This window comes from Vanessa atalanta, chromosome 15, assembly GCF_905147765.1.
Source record: "Vanessa atalanta chromosome 15, ilVanAtal1.2, whole genome shotgun sequence".
NCBI lineage: Eukaryota > Metazoa > Arthropoda > Insecta > Lepidoptera > Nymphalidae > Vanessa > Vanessa atalanta.
In genome coordinates this window covers 4,859,826-4,884,896 of record NC_061885.1, presented here as the reverse complement: position 1 = coordinate 4,884,896, position 25,071 = coordinate 4,859,826, and the positions used below count along the sequence as shown (strand labels likewise).

At 29.4% G+C, this 25,071-nt stretch overlaps 1 protein-coding gene and 1 long non-coding RNA gene across 4 annotated transcripts in view; one reads left to right on the top strand and one right to left on the bottom strand.

Moving 5' to 3' along the window:
- Nucleotides 1-25,071, bottom strand: part of LOC125069602 (glycogen-binding subunit 76A) — a 39,525-nt gene that overhangs the window by 12,512 nt on the left and 1,942 nt on the right. The window contains exon 1 of one of the 3 annotated variants that reach the window (XM_047679158.1): nt 17,519-17,651. The exons of 1 other annotated variant lie outside the window; for it this stretch is intronic. In XM_047679158.1, coding sequence (XP_047535114.1) covers nt 17,519-17,530 — 12 coding nt within the window. In that variant the 5' untranslated portion in view covers nt 17,531-17,651. Of the gene's footprint in view, nt 1-3,643; nt 4,069-17,518; nt 17,652-25,071 lie in introns of those variants that run through there. One more of the 3 variants, XM_047679156.1, reaches the window with a different exon arrangement.
- On the top strand, nt 12,441-14,051 carry LOC125069605. The gene is made up of 3 exons (XR_007119845.1): nt 12,441-12,493; nt 12,768-12,900; nt 13,321-14,051. It is a non-coding gene; the product is annotated as an uncharacterized LOC125069605 (long non-coding RNA).

Genomic DNA, 25,071 nt, shown 5'->3' with positions numbered 1-25,071 from the left:
AAAATAGATGATAAAATTATATCACATTGTGTCATAATATGGTTTTATTATTATTGTTATTTTTTCCATTAGTGGTTTAAATTTTTATTATAAATAATTATAATATGAGCATAAGAAGAGTATTTTTAAACTACATTTGTGAAAGAATTGAGAACAAGATGACAGATTCATTTTGCAGAGAATAGGACAATTTCTAGTCTCAATAGACTCAACCAGGATATGCTGTTCACATTCTTGTGTATTGAATATAGTATCTACGTGATCATGACTGAATGGTTTTAATTTTATATTTTTATGTGAAAGTCCTCGATGTAATTTATTCTTTAGTATTCAGTACTATTTATATAAATTACAATTTCCCAAGTTCAGACTATAAGCCGCTGAATATGTCGCTTATATATAAATTAACAGTTTTTGGATGAGATTCAAATGATTGATACAATTGGCATCCATTGAAACAAATTATATTTATTACTCAATTATAGTTAGGGTTATTTTAGTAGTACTAAGTTTAGCTTCATTGTAATTTATGGAAAATTTTCTCATTGAAAAAGTTAGAAGGCCTATTTACGATTATACGACTTCTCAATATAATTTATATAAAAAGGTATTCATTTTCTACAGAAAGTTTTTGGAGGAAGAATTCATACTTTAAATGTCGATTAACTTTGCGTTTTATCTATATTATAATCTTGAATAAACACGATTAAAACGTGCCCGAAAATATACATTTTTTATTTTACAATTTATTGTCTAATGGTCACCAATTAATATCACTCATTTTGTGGCTGAAACAAAACACGTTTTTCGTAAAAATAGATCGTATTCGTATTCCTCGGTAAAAATATTTTGATATCCATCGACCTTCAGACTTGAAATAACCAATACAATGTGAGGTCAATGACAACTATTTTAAAATACATACAATATTCATTCTTTGTTAACCTAAAGTATATTTGCATATTAAGAAATTATAATTTATTTCTGAGTTGTAAATAACGGTAAAGTAATTTAAAGTTTATTTTTATAAATAATTACAAATGTTTGTAGTTTTGTCCTTTAAGCGTTCCTAACACATTCATCTGCTTTTGATGAAATTTTGGTGGTACACCCAAGAAACATCCTTGTCCGAAAAAAAGACGTAGACGTAGACGTTTTCGTCCTTCAATTTTAACGTTTTACATAAACACTTATTCTATTCATGCGAAGCTGGAACTGGTCAACATTATGAAACTACCTCTATGTAATTAGTCCTATTTTAAACTATAACGTTTTTTTTTGTATAGTGCTTATAAATTTTACTTTATTGCTATCTATTTATTTAATTATAGGAAATTAGGTACGTATGCTTGCACTAATTTTATTTATAAGTATAATATGTTATTTGATTGATCTTAAAGGGATCGCACGATTAACATGGAGGAGTCGAAAAAATAATACGTATATGTAAACACTAGCAGTCGCTAAGGCGTCGGTTCTTCTCTAACCTGAAAATCATTACAATAACCCTTGTAATAAAACATAAGAAAAAAAACTGGCAACATTTCATAATTGACAACAAAAACCCTATTAATAGTGTTCGCTATGATTATAACCGAACGAGCTCGTTGATAGACGGGCATGTAAAGAAATAAGACTACTCTAAATACTGCACATGCGCGTGGTACATAAAGTGTTCGTTAAAAAGTATCTTTAGTAATGGTATTAGAGTTACATTTTCAATAACACAATTTTATATTTCTAGTTAGCTGATAAGACTATTATTTCTGATAGACTTTTATATATATTTATATTACATAAATACTATAACTTCATGATAGTGTAGAACTTATAAAATATGCATTGATCCTAAGCATTTCAACTATCTCATGTAATCTACGTCCTCCGGCAAGAGACGTTGAACAATATAATTACAAACTGGCAAGAGATGGGCTAGGTGGCATTCGTATATGAAGGAATTACATTTTCATAATCATATATCCAACACCTGACTGACAGAAGCTTGCGGCTAGACCATAGTCTGAAGGCGAGAAACTCTTATTAATCTTGTCTAAAATATTGTTTAAGCTTAAATTATTAATTGAAAATGTTTTTGATTTTTTAGTTCTTTATAGAACTAAAAATCTGAAATTGTTGTCACCTGTAAATCAACCAAAAAAATGTTTTACTATTATTGTAAAGTGAAAAGGTCAAAAGTCAAAAATCTTCATTCAATACAGAAGCATTACATTTATTTATTAATTGTCAAGAAATAAAACATAACACACCTCTGACCTGCGAAGAACGCCCGAAACAAACTCAGCGGGACTTTTCTTATTTAGTAACTATAATAAGCCCTTTTTTATAACTTTCTTCTATGTTCTAGCTGTCTAAGTATTTAATGAGTGGAAACTTTTTTTCCAAATGCAAGATAATATCATTACCGAAAAGTTTATTTATTAGCTATTAAATTGTTGCACTATATTACAATATTACAATAAAATTATGGTTCTCAACAAAAAGAATATTGCATTACCTACATACTAGTCGCCATGGGTGCAAGCTCAGATAAACCTTTGTGTCAGGTTTTTGTAGTCTAAAACTAGATATTCTTCACGTCTGGTCTCAATTTATTCAGACCGTTTTTATTCATTTTAATTATTCTACGAGCAAAAATAATAAACCTATACATACTACATATTGTGAAGTATAAAGTATTTTTGTACATTACGTAAATTTGTATTTAAGAAAATCTGAAAAAAAAGTACATTAGTACCCCACTGCTGTTATTAAAATTATAGTTTTAAGTTGTTAAAAATGTACGCAAGTATCAACAATATTAATAACCCGCTTTCGCCGTTAACACTAGTACTGTTTAGAGTTTTATCAGATAATGTAAACGGTACTAAATATTTGTTTATACATAAGCCTAAGTAATGTTTATACTCTAATATATATTGACGTATTAAGTATGCACATATAAATTGTAATAATAAACGTGCTTACAATTATAATAAAATATACATTAACGAAAACAGAAACGTTAAATTTATTAAGTAGTTGATTAAAAAGATATTACATAGAATATATGTACAGTGTAAATTCTAATTCTTTCGAGGAGAGGCCGATAAGAAATTTTATTAGAACGCCAAATATTATCTTTTGTTTATTGTTAGCTAAAATTACTAAAACTATTACATATTATTAATATGTGAGCATTTATTGGAGCTATTGATATGATAGAAAAGAATGAATTACATAAGATTTTTTTTAATTCGATATTTGTTGTGTTGTATATGTGAATAAAAAAAACGAAAAACGTATATAAAAATAATTGAGCTAATTTAGAGCTAACGGAACACTTATTTATATTTAAAAGAAACGACTTATTTAACCTTAGGAGTATACATTACCAAGTCCTAACCTTGTAAAATGTCAACAATTTAGCTCACAAAAACTTAATGTTATGTAATCATCTTATAATTTTTACAACTAATTTTCTATTTAATATTTTATGTGTCACTCATTAAAAAAAAACATTGTGTTTGTGTGTTTTTTTCTTAAATGACAACTATCGTTTATATAACTATAGTTTATTAAAAATAATATTAAAAACAGAATACATAAATTTTTATTTATTAACAACAATACAATTACTTATTACCTTTTTCATGAGCACCGGCATTTGATGTTCCAGGGACATTTTTAATTCCTGAGAACTCATGTATTATATCTTCTTGCATACGATCTGTCTGATAACACCACTACGATTTTTTTTTCTGTTCCACAACAATATATAAGTTTATTTATTAACACACCGTATGATAATTATGGCACTAAAGATATATTTCACTCATCAATCGGTCGGTTTTATTAACTTTTATTTTAATATTAAAATAAATTTTATGATTTTGCGGGTAGTTACTGAATTCGGAATGATGTATGTTATGCGCGGCCACCCGATGCCGGCGCGTGAGACGAATGAATCGATATGAGCACAGAGCGCCCGGCGCCGGATTCGCCGCGCTCCGCATCACACAACACCAATTCTAGTCATCTAATCGACTTTAATGTCCACCTCGTTTACTTTTGTTTATACTAATTATGTCAGTAGCAGATAATCCGTCGATCCCGTCGATACGAATATTAACATGTTGACGAGGGTATTATAGAGTATAAATAATATTCACGCCGACGCTGCGTGATGCTCACGCGGCGACGCGTGATATGAAAGCGCCCTCGAAGTTCCAGCCACCATAGATGTGCGAGCAGCCAGTTCTGTTTATTATAATGACTTTAAAAAATCAAGTTCTTATAGCATCTTGTTTATTGAACGGTATTTTGAAATATTCGAGTCGTATTCATGGTTAGCTCATATTCATTTGTTTTGTGTAGTCAGTGATATTATCTGTTGCAATGAATTGATACCTTTTGAAGTAATTTGGAGTATTTTGATACAAAAATTAATGTAATTATTTCGATACTTCAAAGACATTTAATAATACATTTTATGATTTAATGTTACTTTAAGGTTTTTTTATTATATAATTTTCGAATAAATTTATGTAATATATACCAAGTGTGAGTACTAAATATATACTAATATGTTACTTGACTACTCTGTGAAAATTGTCTAGTAATTTGTCTATTTTTTATTTATTTTCGATATTTCCTAATATGATATGATATATATTTTACCTAAATCGATTGAATTTATGATATTAGCAAGGTTATTTCGAATAAATTGAATTAAACCAAAATAAACTTGTAATTTTGGAAGTCTTATAGCCTACCTAGAAGAAACTTCAAGAAACGCAACAATAACACAATAAGTATAGAGATACTGTCTGCATATAGAAACATTTTCTATTTACTATTAAACTTCTCTGTAAAAATCGACAAATACAAGCTTAATATTTAATCAACTACATTATCCTAAATCCATGAATGGGATGTGGTATTTGTATACCTTTGGAATATTTATGGACTTGAGTTTGTTAAATAAGTACACGGAATCGTTAGTTGTTATACAATAACCAGTAACTGGTTATGCCCAGCTTGCGTTGCAATGGCTTAATTTTTTTTATAAAAATCATGCCAAAAACCTTGACGGAAGTGCCAACAACAACTGTACAAAGTTTCAACTCGATCCGAACGACCGATACGAACAAGATTTCATTTTTATATACATGTGAATATATAACTTGCTTTATATTATATGATTTTTATACTTTAATTTATGTTTCAATTTTAAAACAAAATTAAATTTTATTTGACGTTTCTATTTTATTATGACAAACAAAATAATTAACTTTCACAGATCATTCGTTGAGGGATAAACAACTGTTAAGTAATTAAGTATTTTTGTTAATAACTTCTGTGGGACTTTGGTATGTTCCACGCCTGTACAGATAACACTAATATACTAGTCGTCGCTAATAATTGTAAATAACATAATTATACGTATCAAAATAATTCGATGTAACTTAATTAGTTAACACGTTTAATAATTAATTTGTTTACGATAAACATTCCGAAGATTATTTTCCGTCATAAAATTCAACAATGTTTCCCGTAGATGTTTTGTTAAATTTACCTTTCTAACATCTATCTTTGACGAGATGATTGGACTTGGATTAATAAAATAAGACCGACAGACTGAGACACTGGAATGATGTAAAGCGGCATACACCACTCGCTACGCGGGATGGAAATTGCGTCTCTAGTTTAGTCCGTGTTTGTATGACACATGTAATAAAAAAAATATCCTAACTTTTCCCATGACTCAATTGACCTTTTTCCTGCTTGGAAAATATTGTTGAAAAATGTAATTTCCGAACATAAATCAGTTGGGGATGGATCATATTTAACTAAATTTAAATAATACATTGTAACATTTATAATAATTAATAAGCTCTCTAAAAAATAAGAAAGAATGAAGGAAAAGAGGTGGTAGTTCAATGCATAGATCCGTTTGAGTATGTAAATTGCACATAGCCAGTGTAAAAATTTTCATCATAAGGAGTACATCCTTAGGAGTAATACTCATGACTGGTGTTGACATTACCAATCCAATTATAATTATTTAAGTGCATTAAATATAATGTAAATATGACAAAAAGCTTTCACCGTTGGTAGGACATTGTGTTTTAATTAGTGAGCCAGGGTACAAGAAACATAAAGTCTCATGCACAAGAACATAAAGTCTTAATTTATATGTTAATATTTCTCGACGGATCACATGCCGTTGTAAGCATTTAACAGGTGGCATTTTATCTTTCAATTATAAATTTAAAAAAAAATTGCATCCATGACTAAGTAAAAGCAGAATGTAAATTCTAGCCAATGAAAGAAAGCTCTATCCGTAATATACGGTATAGGCAAGTACTAACTACTAACCTACTGAGGTTTATTGTGTTTTAAATTTATTTGTTAATTAATGTTATTTCTGCATTGTTTGTTAGTTTGTTTATGCCAAATCTCGCAAGTTGAAACTTCAAGTACCACTTTCTCTTATCGTATGGAGTTGAAATTTTAAATGACCTAATACTAGTCTCAGGATTGGCACCAGGCGAAGAAACTCTTCAACTGTAAACAATATCTGTTTGTTTTTACTATTATTCTATCCTAAAATTTATTTGATTTGAAACTTAACTCCAGAAAGTTAAGAAGCTCGTTTTGAGGTTTTTAATGGAATATACCTTTGAAGATTCTAAAACATTAATATCCATTAATTTTCTTATTCTTACAAATGATAAATGTAGGGTGTCTGATGTATTGAAATCCAGACATCAATCAATGGAAATATTCATAGAATTTCTAAGCCTCGATACTGAATTGATTCTCAAATACAAATGCGGAACCAAAATATTCACAGCGTTAACTGTACTGTTTTGAAGACAAAGACGATTTATGTATATTATCGATTCTTTACCATCAAAGGAAAAGATGTCAGATCAAAATCTCAATAATTAAAGTTTTATATCTATAAAGAAACAAAAAATGGGTGCTAATTTGGTTCTATGTCTATGATTGACAGCTTTTACCCCACATTTTATTTCCATATCTAGCTCACAGTATCTTAAGTACAAATTTTTAACTTAAGATACTGTGAGCTAGATATGGAATGTTATTGTATAATCTGCAACAATTTATACAAAAGTATCATTAGTTTTTTCTGTATATAAAATACATATCTATTTTTAAGCCCCGGTACAAGTTGAGGTATGTTAATTTAAAAATAAAAAACTTATAATTATGTTTTATACAACTATATATAAATAGTTAACAATTCATGTAATTATATGGTATCCATCTCATCTATTTATTTATAAAAAGTAAGCGGATTTACCATCTTAAAATTCAGCTATCAATAATTAATTTACATCAATCATTTATGTAAATATCATATAAGGATCATCCGATATAGAAGGGATTCTGATTGTGGAGCAGTTGTATACTTAATGTACCAGAAATAAACGCCAGACATGCCCATTGGCCAAGTGTCTCGATGTACTTAGCCACACGCTTCCATTGCAACATGGTATTCAATATCACCTTATAATTTATGATTGTCGAAATTGTTTTTCTACGCCGAGCCATGGCGTACGTTAAGTAATACGAATATATAGGCAATTTTTTGAATAATATACAAATACATATTATAGATCTCGTCGAATGTATGAATGTATTGTGAAACCGCCCTTTAAATTTTGATACACTTTATAAAACATTTGTTCAGTAAGTTAGATTAATATACTTACTTTTAATATAATCATGATTCATTATCTTAATCATTATTTAGCCAGTCATAGTCCACAACTGGACATAGGCCTTACACGAGGTACCAGATTACCAATTTAACCCAAAGTGCCTACCTTAGTAAATCGCTAAATAACTCTATAAGTAAAGTAAATTTATATGAATAATCATGTATATTAAATAAAATTTATGTATAGATAAACTATAACCAAATGTCTTTAGTAAGTTCTACGTGCTTAAAATATACTGAATATTTATAATATTTGACGACCTTCGTGGTCGAGTAGTTGTGTACACCGGTTTTCATGGGTCGATTCCCGGCCGAGTCGATGTAGAAAAAGTTCATTAGTTTTCTATGTCGTCTTGGGTCTGAGTGTTTGTGGTGCCGTCGTTACTTATGATTATCCATAACACAAGTGCTTTAGCTACTTACATTGGGATCATAGTAATGTATGTGATATTGTCCAATATTTATTATTTATTTATTTATATGGCCAAACCACTAAACTGAATTTGATGAAATTTGGTATGTAGCAAGTTTCGCAAAGGATGTACTTTTTTATGCCTAATATATGACCGCCAACAGCTAAACCTCAGGCGAAAATTCTTGTAAATAAAATAAGTTTTGAAAATCATAATAAACCTAAAACCACACCATTTAGTGATACGGACGTTTTATTTAATATTTGAAATAGATAAATATGGAACAACAATTTAAATATAATTTATTATCTTGGCCTATGATTGCTTATTGTCACACAGTAACCACGTCGCCGAAAATACTATGCATTAATTAGTAGAAGGAACCCAGCAACTGTCACTGGGTACGATTACGTTGGTGTTAGGTTAAGCAATCTGTATTTGCGGGTAGGGCCACTATGCATGTAAAATATCTTATGATTTTGAAATATTTCCAAATCTTAATTAAAGATTACAATACAACAAAAGCAATGGTTCGCTATTCCTCTAAGTCTAAGTTTAAAACCTAGTGCTCTCGAAAGCTGGGTATCAGCGTGACGTCCTATTATTAATACAAGCTTTTGTTATAATATATGAAGAAACATGAATAAATTGTAAATTTTATTTAATTATATAAATAACAAAACACAGATACCTACTGTTTTCTATTTCTCAGCCAAAGGTTTCTACGTGTATTTGCTTAAAAAATATATTTGTTTTTTAAACTAGAAAAAAAAATGTCTATTAAAATTTAATATATCATCATAAATCATTGTTCTAATAAAATTGAATATAAAATGGTTAACCTATTTTGGGAGTCATAAAATCGAATTTAGCTGGCAACCCTGTCTTCGGCTGGAATGTAACAACGGGACCGGTCGCTTGCGTACCGCAACCGCTTTATATCGTTATATAGCTAAGGATAGGGTAAGTTGTAAATCACGTTTCATTTTATATAATTTGTCATGTTTTACATTATACTAAGCATTTCAAAAAAGGAAATAAGATATCATTCAAAAATTTTATAACAATTATAAAATAAGGAAACGGTTTAATTCAATTTTTTTACGTGATTTATAAAAACATTGACAAAAGTTTCAATTTTGAGATCCCCAGAGTTCGTTCTATGTGTGAGTGTATGTACAATGTTCGTATTTCTAAAAATGTGGATATGAACACTATCAATCAATTTATTTGATGCGACGGCAGAAATAAATCAGTTTACATATTTTCTATAAGAAGTTGATGTTCTATGCACACTAAAGACCAATCATATTTTTTTGATAGCGTTCTGTTTAATTTATTTATTAAAAGATAATATATGTACTTGGGTAACAGGTATATAACGATACACTTTATTTAAGCTTTATTAAATTAATGATTATATTTGTGATTATAATTCATCTCTTGCCTGGCGACGAAGGAAAAAATCGTGAGGAATCCTTGTATCGAATGAAATTCTTCAACATAATAATGTATTCACTAACTCAAGTTAAAGTTGTCCTCAAGACGAGAGGAACCTTAACCCAGAAATTGTTTTATCTTTTTTACTATTGTTAAGCTTTTGCGAATAAAATATATTTTATAAATAACTATGCTATCAATATCACGATATCTTATACATTAACTAACAGATAAGATGTGTAATAATGAGATAAAAAAAAAATGTGCAGATAATTTAAAAAATATTCTTATTAATATTTAGTATGCCATGAGGCGTCCACGCTATCTTCAGGGTAACAGGACTAAATAAGCAACAACCTTTGATAATGTTATTAATAAAAGATATATAACATTATTTAGAGTCGTCGATCACGTTACAGATCAATAATAATTATTTTGATATAAACAGGCAGCTTAGAATTCACCAAAATTAAATCTTATACTTAAGGAAAATTATTAATAATTTTCAAGCAAATATTTAAGAAATACACAGTAAAGGACAAAAGCTTTCGTACGAGTTATCTACCTGTAGAAATATTATCATAAAAAAGCAAAATAGGATCAAGATACGCGTAATGGGAAACATGTTTTGCGATATAAACCACCACGAACCTAACATACAGTGCACGACCCCATAAAATATACACCGAGCTATGTTGCTAAGTATCTCGTAAACTTAAAATCAAAGTTCCGGCTTACCAAACACTACATTTTATTTTCCAAGAATTTTCTTAATAATCTTAGTATATATTCTTTAATTAAAAAAAAAACAAAACCTGTAACTAATATTTTAACTTTAATTACGCATAAATGGTCTTTCGAATATAATTCGAATATAAAATGTTTTAAATGATTACATAAACTTCAGCAATATTGGATATGAAATTGAAAAACCATTTTAATTAAAATTTAGAATCTCAACTTCAAAAGGTAATTCACATTTTATCTTTCTAGTACAACTCTATAGGTACTTGAATACCGATAAATTATGTCGCCTGAGATTTATACGCCCTTTCAACCTTTTTACCATACTCGGAGCATAGTCTGCTATTGTGAACAAAACGTACAGCAATATCGTCCAATTCCATTCTTCTTACGATCACAACTACTTTCTGAATAATAGTATTGTTTAATGCTAACTTCAATACATGATCTTTTTAATTTGATGTTTATATAAAAAGTTTATATATGGAATAAAATGGAAAGTTAAATTGTAAACCAGAAATCGCTTAGTCAATAAGAGCGTGACAGACATTCATCAATTCAAAATTTAAAGCAGCTGATATAAACAAAATCCAAAAGTATAATGACATTTTATTGCTAGGAAAAAACATAGGAATAAGCAAAAATCGATTTAATTCACCTCTATTGAAGGAGATTATCAGAGGCTTAAGATATTTTTCACTTAGGGCGCTGCCAACCTGTGACTGTCCTTTTACCAGAGTAAAACTGACAAGAAGTAATACTTAGCTATGGAATACAAAATAAGGCCTTGAAAAAAAGGCCATACAACAAAAAAATATCATGCATCTACAAATACATAAATATCAGTCAATTTTTCGTATTAAATAACCGCATATATTATTTACATAAACTTTTATTTAGTTTACTGCGGGCAAACAAATCCTAATTAAAATATTTATAAGCATTTTCTAGTACAAGAAGTGTCTTGTCTGCTCCAGAAAATAATGGTAACCATTACAGAGTTTTAATCCTTAAAAAGTAATGTTTAAAATTAATATTCAATGATATGTAATGACACAATCTATGAAATTTCCTACACAATAATAAGTGCACGGATGTATTGTTTGTACTAAAATATATTTAATATTTGAATAACTGACTGCAATAAAAATAAGTAATGTTTTAAATGCGAGTATAATATAGTATTATAAAATTGATATTCATAATCCATCAGACGTGGAAATGGAAAACTATAAATATGTAGCTTCCAACTTCAATTTAGAAGATATTTTAATTTAGTCGATGCGGGTCATCGAACTCGTAACGAACTTGTTTCTGGGAGGGCGGGCGGCGCACACGCATCGTCAGTGACCTTCAACGACATTAGCGGAAAATAGAAACACGCATATCTCACAGCGTAATCGTCTGCAATTTGCTGGCCCCACAATCTGTTACGGATTTTTCGTTTACTACCTACAATAATTTTACTTCGAGTATAAAAAGAATTTTTCGGAGACTTGTACAGAAATCAGCATCAAAGTAAAAGACGCAAAAGAACACAGTAAATTACAAAAGGTCAACTACAGTTAAACTTGCAGCAGTATAACATTGTATCAGCGATTAAATTTCAAATGACGTGACAGATATCTAAAATTTACGTTTTATTCTTAAAAACTTATGTGTGTGTTGTTTGATACAATACAATGGAAACAGTTTGAACATAACCCACAGCTGGGTGATATTCATGTGACAAAAATTTATCCGAATCATGCAATTTTTTCATATAAAAATAATTTACCACCGAACACGAGATAATTAACACAAATACGTTTGTGTTAACTCAGAAGGGTTGGGTTGTGTTTACCCGAATTCAATAAAATGTAAATAATAAACAAAATAGACTCAAACACACATGTACTTTTGTTGTCATTGTTATCTAAAAAAGATTGCATTGGTTCATTCACGATCTAAGCCGTCGTTAAATCTATTTTGTGTAATGCGTAGGGACTTGCGGCAACGCCCACAGGAGCATGTGATGAGACGAGATGCGAAGCAGCGTGACGCCCATGCAGCGTGACGACACACACATTTAAAAGACAATAGCCAAAAGTCACATCATTTGCAACACACACGTGGTAGTGTAACACAATACCACGTGCTTACTTTGGTAAATTAATAGGAAATTATTAGTATAATTTTCAATATCTAAATACGAAATTCGAACAGTACTATATTTTGCGACATATTATCATCAATAATTGATATAAACTGTATTGTACTGTGTATTAACAACCCGTTATAAGTCCACAGCTGGGCTCGAGCTGGCTGTTAAGGTTTATAACTTATTATAACACGCTGTACATCAATCAGTCATCAGACTGGGGTGATGACTGATGATGTATATATTGGATAATATCATTCGACACCTGTATTTCTTCTAGGTGTTTTCCTTCACAAATAATGCACGTGTAATTTAACGGTGCTTACTCGGATTTCAACCCACGTTCATCTGCTAAGATCCAGTAAATACGTCTCCTATCAAATAATGCATTCGGCAATCTTGGAACAACGAAAGTAAGTAGAGAGATTATAAAACAGACCTTTGGATCAAAACCTAATTAATTAACCTGTTACTAATTAATTACATTTCCTATTTCGTCATAATTATCACGAGTAATGTTTTCCGCAAACGTAAGGAAGACCTGACTTGATCTCTGATGTAGCAGCAGATTAAAGATCAATATTAATCAAACAAATATTTTAATAATTAGGCACAATGATTTATAAAAACCCTCAAGCATAATTTAGTAAATAAGCTAAACTGTTTTATATAATAAATTAATTTGCAATTTGGGCGGCAAAGAAAGAACTATAAGCGTTTCAAAAAAATTGTAAACGAAAAATTATTCGTATTGCTAAAGTTACACTCTGCCAAAATATTTACACATGACATTATTTTTAACTCTTGAATTCTTTACAAAAATATTTTTACAGCTGAGAATAATATGTGGATCGGCGCCATCTCAATAATATGCACATTGCATCTGGGGACACGCTTATTATTGGTGCGATAACCTTTGATGCACCGTGTGTAATCAAGCTATGTAAATTACTTTAGAATTTCTTGGAATAAGCCCTGAGTGATTAAGTGAAGGCAGAACGAGAGCTATTTGCAGTCACACTATTCAAAACGTATCATCAATTATCACGCCTTAAACGTATATAAATTTCTCTTTTAAACAAGTGTAAACATTCATTAACTGATGTGAAGCGCAGACTTTCAAATAATGAGAACAATACATTGAATATATTCTGTAATATTAAATGAAAACTGTTAATGTTGAGTGACATCAATTGAGTCATTAAGAAAATTTGATGATGACGCCCGACTTAGGCCAACCATATGCAGCTAGCCAACTGCGTACTACTTGTAATAGTTCACAATTGTATGCACAAGCCACGGAGCACTCACAATCCAATAAGACAAACTCGTCACGACCGGAGAAATTTCTGACGCTGGACCAAGGGCTTTATGTGCTTTCGAAACGGAACATACTGCCAACTTACAAACTCTGGACTGCTACTGAGAATTTGTTGACAAAAAAACTGAATAAGTTTTTGTTAGCCCAATCTGGAATTAAACACAGAAACGCGGAATAAGATAGCCATTACGTGAACGAGGCTTATAATATGTCTTGAAATTATTAATAAATTAAAAATCATATGCTGTCACTTGTAAAAACTACTTTATAATTAAAATTTAAGTTATAGAAAAAATAATAAATAAACTCTGAATTAGATGGAATTTTTAATTATTTTATTAGCATTGAAGGAACACAAATAACAACAGACTATATTGTAACATAATTCATTCATAACATTTCCCTAAATGGTTTTATAAAAAGCATTAGACGTCAGAATGTAAAGTAGAATATAGATGTATGAAACAGCAAATCGCTTGTGATGTAATTCCAATTTATTAAAGAGTATTTATGCACGTAATTATGTCCAAAGTAATATGTATAACGTATTACATACCATTAAAGTATTACCATCAGTAATTGAGTATCTTATTTACATATGTAGGGTTCATACTATATACAGTTTATCATTTATTTTATTTAGTAGGGAAATTATACCAAAGCCGGTCAGACCAGACTAATCAATCCATTGGTATAAGAAACCTTCAGACTTCCGCGTGCACTTGACTATCTTTAGTAAATTCATTCTTGGGTATACTTTTACTTATTCAGTTTCAGGTCTAAAAAATCCCAATACGGTACTTGGATTCACATTATTTTTTGAGAGGTAGTATAATAAAATACTTTTAAAGAACATTGCTTGTAGCTAAATATTACGGTATGTACCATTTTTACATAGCGTTAATTGGTTTTATTTACAACCGCACTCCACGTGAATTTCCACGCCACAATAATAATATATTTCTAATATTATTATTATCAAGGCAATTATCATTATTTAATAAGTAGTACCTGCTTAAATCGCTGTTATATATAAATATTGTTTATTAAGAGGCACTTAATAAACCGTGCGAGATGCCTTCTCAATTTTAAATCTCACCAAAATTCTTTCCTGTTGAGAAATATCACTCGGGTGTTTTTTATTATAAATTTAAAAGGATGAGTGAGATAGGGTTTTATACATACGAAATAAAAATCTGGTTGTCAGAAGCACATTGACAGCCAATAGCAATTTCAATGGTAGTGTCATCTGATATTCATAGACAGACATAGTTTCCATATAAATACCAGCCTTACTTGTTTATCGATACCTATAGAGCGTTTTACTTAGTGTTTAATCCTGTAAATTATTAACGATTAAGCAAGATTAACAATATTTTGCTTCGACAATAACAAGAGCTTATCTCTTGCTTGAAAATAACAAACTGAAATCCGATCTTAGAAGGCTTATCGGGTCGGGTCAGGTCAGACACGTAATTATAACTTGACTATGATACTACAGTCACCGTATACAGTATTTGCCAGCATGATAAACTGATAAGTCAGTTATTATTCAAATTTAATCCAGTTCATTTCAATATAAACATTTCTTAAGTTACTTAAAACGACCGCAATGTCAGAAAATATGAAAAAAAACAATAACACACTTCATTGAAGAAAATATATAATCGTCGTAAACTATTGTACATTCTGCTAATATTTTAAATAGATAAATTTTGTTTATTGGTTGGGTTTCTTACGTATCAACGCAAAAGAAACACGTCTGGTTGATAAGAAACATTAATATTATTATAATTTATATTTTCGGTACGACCATAGACAAAATAGACAAATTTGGGCGGATTATTTTGAGAATTTTGAGAAGTCTATCAATGCAGGCCGATAAAAATTTGAAGATTTTAGCACTTTCTAAGCGAACGCTGGCAAAAAAGTATAGGTTAAATAATAATAGATTTTATGTAGATAAGTCATAGTGAACATTTTGAAGGTCATAAAAATGGTAAAAATAACCTTTACTTCCGTTTTTTTAATAATATGGTAGGTAAGTGAAAAATTTTAAACATTCCACTATTTTTCGTAAAACTCCTCTTGTTAAAAAGTAGGGTTTTATACTTATTTTAAAATGAATTGAATGTATAATTAAATTAAATGACGAGCTTTAATGTTATGACAGATTTCGGTGTATTTGTATCTAAAATAAGACACTGTCACTCGCGAAACAGACTTTTATTATACTTTTAATTAATTATAGTTGTTATTATCAAACAATGTGTTCTATTTTTTTAATGTTTTTATTGCACGGACTTAATGGTACGTCCGGTACCGGTGTATAATGCAAATAATAACAAAATGTTCACGGCAGTTTTGATTCACGGAATACGCTGCACTTTGTAGAGCTTTGTGCAGCCCCATCTACGTATGTAACACCCACTATTCAGATATTCTACCACCAAACAGTAATATTAACTATGTCGTGTTTCTGTTTTTAGGATGAGAGAGCTAGTGTTACTACAGCACAACAATATCTTAGTTGCCAACACGTTGGTGGTGCATCGGCAATGTAAGGAATGGTTAATATTTCTTAGAACACCAATATCCATGGACGGTGGTAATTGGAAATATTAATAGAATTTTAAACAAACATTTAGAAGAAATCTTAATAGTCATTAGAAATAAATAAGCAAAGTAGCCTTTGTTTAAGTAATTATTTGCTTATTGCTTCTAAGTTATCTATCACTTTTTTTTTGTCTCACCAAATTGAATAATACATTCGCCTCATTTTTGTTTTTTGGTGTGTTTTCTTTTTTTTAAGTTTTTTTTTTAATTTAAGAAACTTTTCTTTAATCTTCTGAAGCTTAAAAACAATCATAAATTTACCGTGCGAAGTCGGTTCGGGTAGCTAAGCTAAATATTATAGTTTCTCATAATGTTTAACCAAATTCTAATACAAAATTTAACACGTTTCTTTTGTAACTGTATTTGTTTACTGAAATTGGTTGATAATATTCAATGAACAATATTCACTCGTTTCAAAAGAACTTGGATTATGTAAATATTTATTATTGATATGAAACCAAAAAAAGATTATGATATGTTCTATACGTAACAAATCATTTTCTAAGGAGATTTCATAATATTGTTGGACTTTGTTCTAATGTAACATCTTGTCTGTTATTAGTAAACAAGAAAATAAGTTTTTTTATACACATAGTCGTATATTAAGTACAATCTTTAGGTTTTACTAACAAGCATGGTAATTAAACTTATAACTTATGTCATTGAAAGGATGCTGAAGGTGTGTACAAATGTAAAATAGGTCGAATTTTTATTATATACTAATTATAACATTACGAATAGCGTTTGGAAATATAAATATAATGGTATAGGTATAGGAAATATAATTTCATTAAGAAAAAATAAAATTATAACAAATTTTTAAAAATGGAATGTTGTACATATAATGTCATACATTCTGTTTTTAAAAAAATCCATCACATAATATTCCTAATAATTATTTAAGAAATTAAAATAACATGCACAAATATATACTGCTACATAATTTTCTTGAAAAAAAATGAAGTTAAAGATTAATTTACAATTTAACGTGTTTTTTAAATTAGTTTTTCAAAATTCTCCAACATCTCTATAGCATTTGACTATGATACTTTTTAAACACTTCATTGTTACTAAATAAATTAATAATTGCTTACCTGCATATCCATTTAATTCTAATCACTTAACGAGCACGATGTCAACAAGTTTTTACGTAAACAATAAAAACAAAAAAAAATAAGGTGTACACAAATCGAGATGCGCGTGAGTCGATCGCGTGAGGGTGACTGGTCTACTGAATCCAGACTCGCTACAAAGGTCCAGGAAGGTCGGTGTTTGATATGTTTTAAAATTACCTTTTATTAATATTTCTCACATAATTTGAATGATGATGATTGATCCTTCGGTATCAGTAAATCTGAGTAAATATATAGTTACAACATAAGTTTACATATAAGAGACCTATGCTCACTCCTGTAAGTTTGTATAGTATTAAAAGCTTAAAGGTCAAAATATCATAAGGCTCGTTAATAGTTGTACATTTTCGCAACGATATTTTTTCATTCCCGAATTAACATAGATTTTCTTTTTCTGTATTAATATTCTAAAATTATTAGTAGTTACCGGTTGGAGTTGATATAATGAATATTTTTTTAAAATAATATTCACACAATTGTTTTAGTTTATTTTGTAAATACCTAGACATTTTTCCATTGTATAAATATAATGTTTTTATCTTTATGATTCTATTTAATTAATTAAAGAATGAACTCATTTTAATCAGCATATTATTAATAATAAAAAATAATAATGGTTTAAATACAGTTTCAATAAATGCGGTAACAAAGCTCAAGCAGCACTTTCTCCTTATCACTCGGGGTTAATGATTTTCGCATGGAAAAGTACTAGCAGGGTCGCTTGTATAAAACAATGTCACTTTTATTTATAAATAGAGGTGCAGTGCGCGGGCGCAGTGGGCGGGCGGCGAGAAAAATTGGCACGCGAATAAAAGTTCGTAAACGGCTGCTGCGGACGCATCTAAACTCGTCTGACACCATTGTGAGACAAGAAATTCAATTTGGGTTATCATTTAGTCGTGTTTTTTAACGTATGGAATTTTATAAAATTAAGAAATAAAATAATAAAGCAAGAAGAAATACTTGGTTAGTAAAAATAGGCTTTAGAAGTTTAGTCACCCAAGAGTTGATTTGGAGTAGTTCTACTCAACTCTTAGTGGACCCGTCCACACGGCTTAAAAACGATTTGCATTATTATTGACAATGATAAAATAATAGTAGTATAAGATCTCCGGTAAATGTTTATACGTGATCTAATTTTAGATATAAATAAGATAATTTATTTACAACTTAATATACTACACACGTGCATACGTAATTAGGTATAAATTATTATTGATACCTAATTACGTATGCACTAACATAATTACAGTATTAATGAAACTCTTAAACGTGACTAAAGCGGAGCTCAACCTTTTTGTAAATAAATTATGTATGTCTTTAAATAAGTGAAAAAAAAATTCTAAGGAAAGAAACACTTTAATATTACTTGTTAATAATACGATAACTTTACAAATATTTCTTTGATTTTTAGCTAGGCACAAGTTTAAAAATTATTTCAAATACAGATAGGCCTTTCTAAAAGTCTACACCTATAAAAGAAAAAAACATAACAGACTTTACTCGTCCTTACTTTACACGCGCAAATTAAATTTTGCCTGAGTGTATTTATGCCGGCCCGGTTTTATTGTGTACTTACCGCTAGCAGTTCATACTTCGTATATACATCTTATTGACAAGCAAATACAGAAACCTGAAAACGGGCTATACAAACTAAAAGAGTAAATGAACTTGTTTAAGTAATACATATGCATAAACGTAAACGTATTTAAGTACCGACACAATAACGCTCATCATTAAATTATCCCACAATAAAGTTCCTACTAATAATAATTATGTATATATAATTAAATTAATTCAAATTTACCAAAAAAAAATTTAAAATATATCAATTTATTTTTTTTGTTATTTATTATTGAAATATATTTAAATCATTATGATTCCCAGCTTAGTTTATGGTGAAAGGATTATATTTTTAAAATTTTATTTTTACGTAACATGTGAGTCAATGAATGAATAGAGTGAGTGAATGACGACGTGCCTGTGGTTAACCGCTCGTCTCTATTTCCTTGCAATCCACCTCGATGTAAGGCTATATTGATTTATAAATTACATTTAAATTTAAAACTATTTGTACAATTATTTGCAAACTTATGTTCACGTTTTATCATATATGATTAATTACCAAAATCTTTTTATCAATCTCGCCAATGTACAGATGATTTACTCAGATTCACAGGTACCCGATAAATACGTGTCAGTACTAACTATAAAATAATAAAATACCTACAACTACAAAACAAATAATTTTCTACATAACCTTGAAACAATTTCTAAATTGCACGCACAAGCAAAACACAGAATATGCTGAATTCACATCGCAATTCCAACTATTTACGGTATATTGACCTCTGCACTTCAGTGTTAGATAAAATAAAATGCAACTACACTGCTTAGTGTTCAACGTGATAGATTTCATGCCATCAAAATTTTGCAGGAAAAACGGACACGCTAGTAAAAAGAAAAATATTTTTAAATAATTGTTCAAATTTCGAACAGGAAAAGGCGGTGACTAAAGATCAATATAATATGTAAGTTTGTATTAACCTATGGCTATATTTGTTAAGGATTTCTAAAATTGTCAATGAGGCACCGAGATGCGACTTAAAACATATAATTGCGTTTACAGACAATATAAACAATACAGATAACAAAAAAATAATTATTATAAGTTATCACGTTAGAAACTGTGAATAACTGAAAAGGAATGAAAACAACTAATTTTGAAGAAAGCTAGCAATACATATGACGGTAAACAGATAATAAAATAGGTTACGCTCTCTTTTTAAACATTTATATTTTACTTTTGATACTGTTATTTATTTATTTAATAACAATATCAAAAGTGATAAGTCAACTTCGACCGCGCATGCGCCGCCAACTATTCGAACTAAGATGTTTTTTGCCATAAAAAACATGTTACATATATGGCGGTAGAATAGATAATACCCTCCCAGATAGGACCGCATGAAGCCCACTCAAAAAATAAGCGCAATCCCTTTAGTAGGTGACCTCTTGAGTCGTACTTGGCATTGATAATAATAATAATAATGAATATTGAATACGTGTTAATAACTAAAGGCCTATAACTTTATTCAGAAAAAATCTCTAAACTGACCTAGGTACATCGCATAATATTTTACCAATCTGAAGACAGTAGTTAAATAGTAATACCTACCTACATACATATTTGTATTGTCATCTCTATCGCATATCAAATAATGTACCTATTACAATATTATAAAAAAAAAACTTGTTGACTGATAATTTTGATATGTTTATGAAAAATTAATTTATCAATAAATTTCTTAATAAATTACTTAGTTTTTTTAAATTGTCGTATTAAGTAGGAATATGATCATATTTACGATTTTTTATATTTTTTAATTTTTTATATATATTATATACAATCTAATTAAAGAAATATATTATACATAAATTTAAAACTACATCTCAAACACACTAATGTATTTTCAAACATTTCAAAGGAATATTCCACTCGGCTGATGCCCGATATTTGCTTTAAACACAAACTTATCTCCATTTACTTACACTGCGCAGCATTCTGTTTTGAAGTAATTATAGGTTAAATTATATAGCTAGTGAAAATATTTTTTTAAATGTTTATTAAATTTAGAAAAATAAAATTTTAAAAAATAACGCTTTTTGACAATCATAAATCTACCACCGGCTCAGTAAGAAATTACTCAGACCTACGATCAGCGAAGTGATAGGATGTCTTTAAATTATAAATAATTTAAAAAATATCCTCATTTCAATTCGTCTGGAGGCGATCGGTGATATTATTCTCTAAAAATCTTTAGGTTTCTAAAATAATTATTATGTACTCTGTAGTCTTACTGTAAAGCACTCATCGAATTTACAATTAAACATTTTTAACGTTTTTATCAAACTCTTAATAATACAAGTGTACATTTAAATTATAAATGAACGTGACGTTTAATAGAAGGAGCAAATAAGTTAATAACATTTCGAAGTTGATAAAAATATCAACCATTGTTTCCGTTTTTCGAGAAATTTGAATATATGGACATAAAAAAATACTGAAATTTGATTTTTTTTTTCAATTTATTTCAATAATAAATTATTAGTGTAAATAATAAAGTAATATCATTATGTTAAAATTGATCTTTGAAATGTCCGCTTGCCGTTAGTATATTTCTTTTGTTTAAGTGTTTTGTTTTTTTTTTATGATATCGGTAGGCGGACAAGCAAATGGGCCACCTGATGGTAAGTGGTCACCACCATCCATAGACAATAGCGCTGTAAAAAATATTAACCATTCCTTACAACACCAATGCGCCACCAACCTCGGTAACTAAGATGTTATACCCTTGTGCCTGTACACAGGCTCACTCACCCTTCTAAACGAAATACAACAATACTGAGTATTATGGTTTGGCGGAAGAATATCTGATGAGTGGATGGTACCTACCCAGACGGGTTTTCACAAAGCCCCTACCACCATGTGTTAAACTGAGGGTCTGCAACGATAACAAAGCAACAATAATAAAAATACATAAGAGTAATTTGAAAGTAATATAATTATTAACATATCATGTATATACATGCAGTGGCAAAAAAAGTATTTTAACAAGCTTTTTATTCAGTTTACATTTGTGTATACATAAGTGTTTATGTTTATTTATATAATTTATTTATTTTTGTTGATGTGTAAAATGTCTAGATGGCTGTAGAGTGTAGTGTTTTGATCTTGATTAAATTATGTAGCACATTTTTATCGTCTTGTTTAGAATTTGATCAGGGGAGCGCGAATGCATTTGGGGGAGGCCTGGAGGCCCGGGGTGAACCGGCCCTTCCGGTCCCATGCTAGTCCGCCACTGTATACATGACTTTTAAAAATTAACTAATTAAAATTCATCAAAACTTGCCATTTCATTTCTACTGCCATCTATAGACGAATTCGGAAACTAAAACGTCCAAGCGCCTACTTACAAGTTCGTACTCGTCGTCGCCGTAGCAGATTGCTATGCTGCAAATTTGTCACAGCTTTCAAATAAATATTAGTGACATATGTGAATTTGATTTTTTTTTTCATTAAGAAAGGAATAAAAGCTTACAAATAAAAAATTATCACTATTCAATCTTCAATTAATAATTATATTTTATTGGATAAAGTTCCGAATTCAGCGACTCAAAATACAAAGGTATTAGGTATTATAAATATTTAGAAAAAAATTTAAGGAAAAAGGAACATGGACTTTTCGGAACTACACCCCACTTAATTCCGCCTAGTCTAATAACTAACTACCTATGTACCATGTTCTGTTAATGATTATCATCAAATGACTTATTTCAACTTTTATTAATAAAATAAAAGAGAGACAACTTGATACCTTGTGATAATATTGTGATGGTTATTCGTTTTTTTTATTATTATTTTGAAAATGCCATAATAATAATAATTACTTAGAAAACTGTATTATGTGTTTTTTAATAAATTAAAAAAATGTGGTACCAAATATAATTTATATATACAAATTAATTCAGAAATAACTTTGAAGAATGTTCGGATGAAACTAGAAAACTGACATTTTATCTTATGACTTGATCAGGCGACATATTTGGCAGGCCATCCAAGATAGCAAGTGCCAAGGTGTTACAGTAACGATTATAATTCAACAATAATTTTACCCACCGAAAGTCTACGTGACAGAGATCATTTATTACACATTATATAATCACATTGACGTGTAGAAGCAACATTAATCCCGAAAATATATAATTACGTAGACTATACCATTTTCGTTAAAAAACAAGTTAAAAAAGCTCGTGTCAATATCATTTTAATGTAGACATACCTAATTATCAGTTATTGATATGAAGCAGTCCAACCGTATATTTTTATGAATTTATAGGGCATGTTATTACTGTATCTCTTTAATAGAAACCTGTCAGACGTAATTCAGTTTTATGTGATAGCAATAACCATGAAATTAAAATAGCTTCAAGACAAACGCCAATGGCGTTTAAAGCTGTGCTATTCTTAAAGCCCATATTTAATAAATATAACTCACAAATAAGATTGGTGGATCCTAAAGGTTTATTTATTGAAAGAGGTGAATTGCCGGTCTACCTACGGTATTTTTTTTAAATTCATGCCTATTTATATTTATTTTAAATAGTTATGCAGACTGGCAGATGGGCCATCTGATGGTGGGTGGTGACATGACCCTTTCATCGTCAATGCGCCTATCCCACTATGGAACTAAGGTGATATATTGGCCGTAGTGACACTGGCTCACTCACAACACAATACAAACTATTGATTTTTGATTGTAGAAAGTCATAAATCAAGCAATTATTTTAATGCGTTCAACTAAATGATTGAATGAAAAATGATTGTCTTATAATAGATATCATTTATATTGACTTATTGAAGAATTGAAGAATTCAGAGAAGTATGTTTGAAACTATTTATATTGTTTTAATGAAGACTAAATACACTTATTTATATGTATTTTTTTTTTTTATTTAACATAAACAAAAATTATTGTTACGAGAGAAAGCTTATCTCTCTAAAAGATTTCTTCCAGCTATCGCGTAGTGAGTAATATGAATAGGTACTTACATTTTTATGCTGATGTATGTGCAGGCAAGATAACAAATGTTCATATAAGTACATTACAATCATACTTTTTTTTTAGTTAAATCGTTTTTATTTGCGCACTAAAAAAACTTGAACTGTATACAAGAACTGTTCGTGTATAATAATGCATACAAGATTACTGCGTATCACAGAATATATGGCTAGGTATGTGGTTACTACATAATACATTCAGAATAAATATCGATTACATAGGTCCTAATATCACATATTATATTAAATGTTATTAATAAGGTATTGAGATAGGAACGAAATGTAAAATATTAAATAGTAATAGACCACCAAGAGACTAACAGGAAAAGTCTATTTGTGCGATCTTGCGAAATCTTCTAGTTGAATGTTAATAAAATCTATCTATCTGTAAATATAATAAAATAATAATTTCAAAATATGTGTATTATATTACAAAATATTACAAAATAAAGACCTCTCTACCCAACAGATATATTCTTTATCAATCACCAATCAATTAAACATCATTATTATATGTACATACACATATGCTTAAAAAAAAAACAAAATTTATAATGTATTTTTTTCTTTTGCAACTTACAATAAGTGTGTGTATGATAATCTACAAATTTTCTTAGCCGAATATCTAGGTAACTGGAACTGATCTCAAGTTCTCAGTTTTTTATATGACAAAATTGAAAACGCTTATTGAAATAGTTCAGAAACACAACTTTATCAGAGGCAAAGCTAATAAATGCATGCATGTTCACATTCCACAACAGCTTTTCAAACGGAGCAGGTTCCCAGCCCTCTAGAACTGTGCTTGTCTATATATTATGTACTTATAAGCCAAATACCACTGATTCATCTCCGAAGATTATCGAGATTTCCGAAGCTTAATTTCAAGTCAATG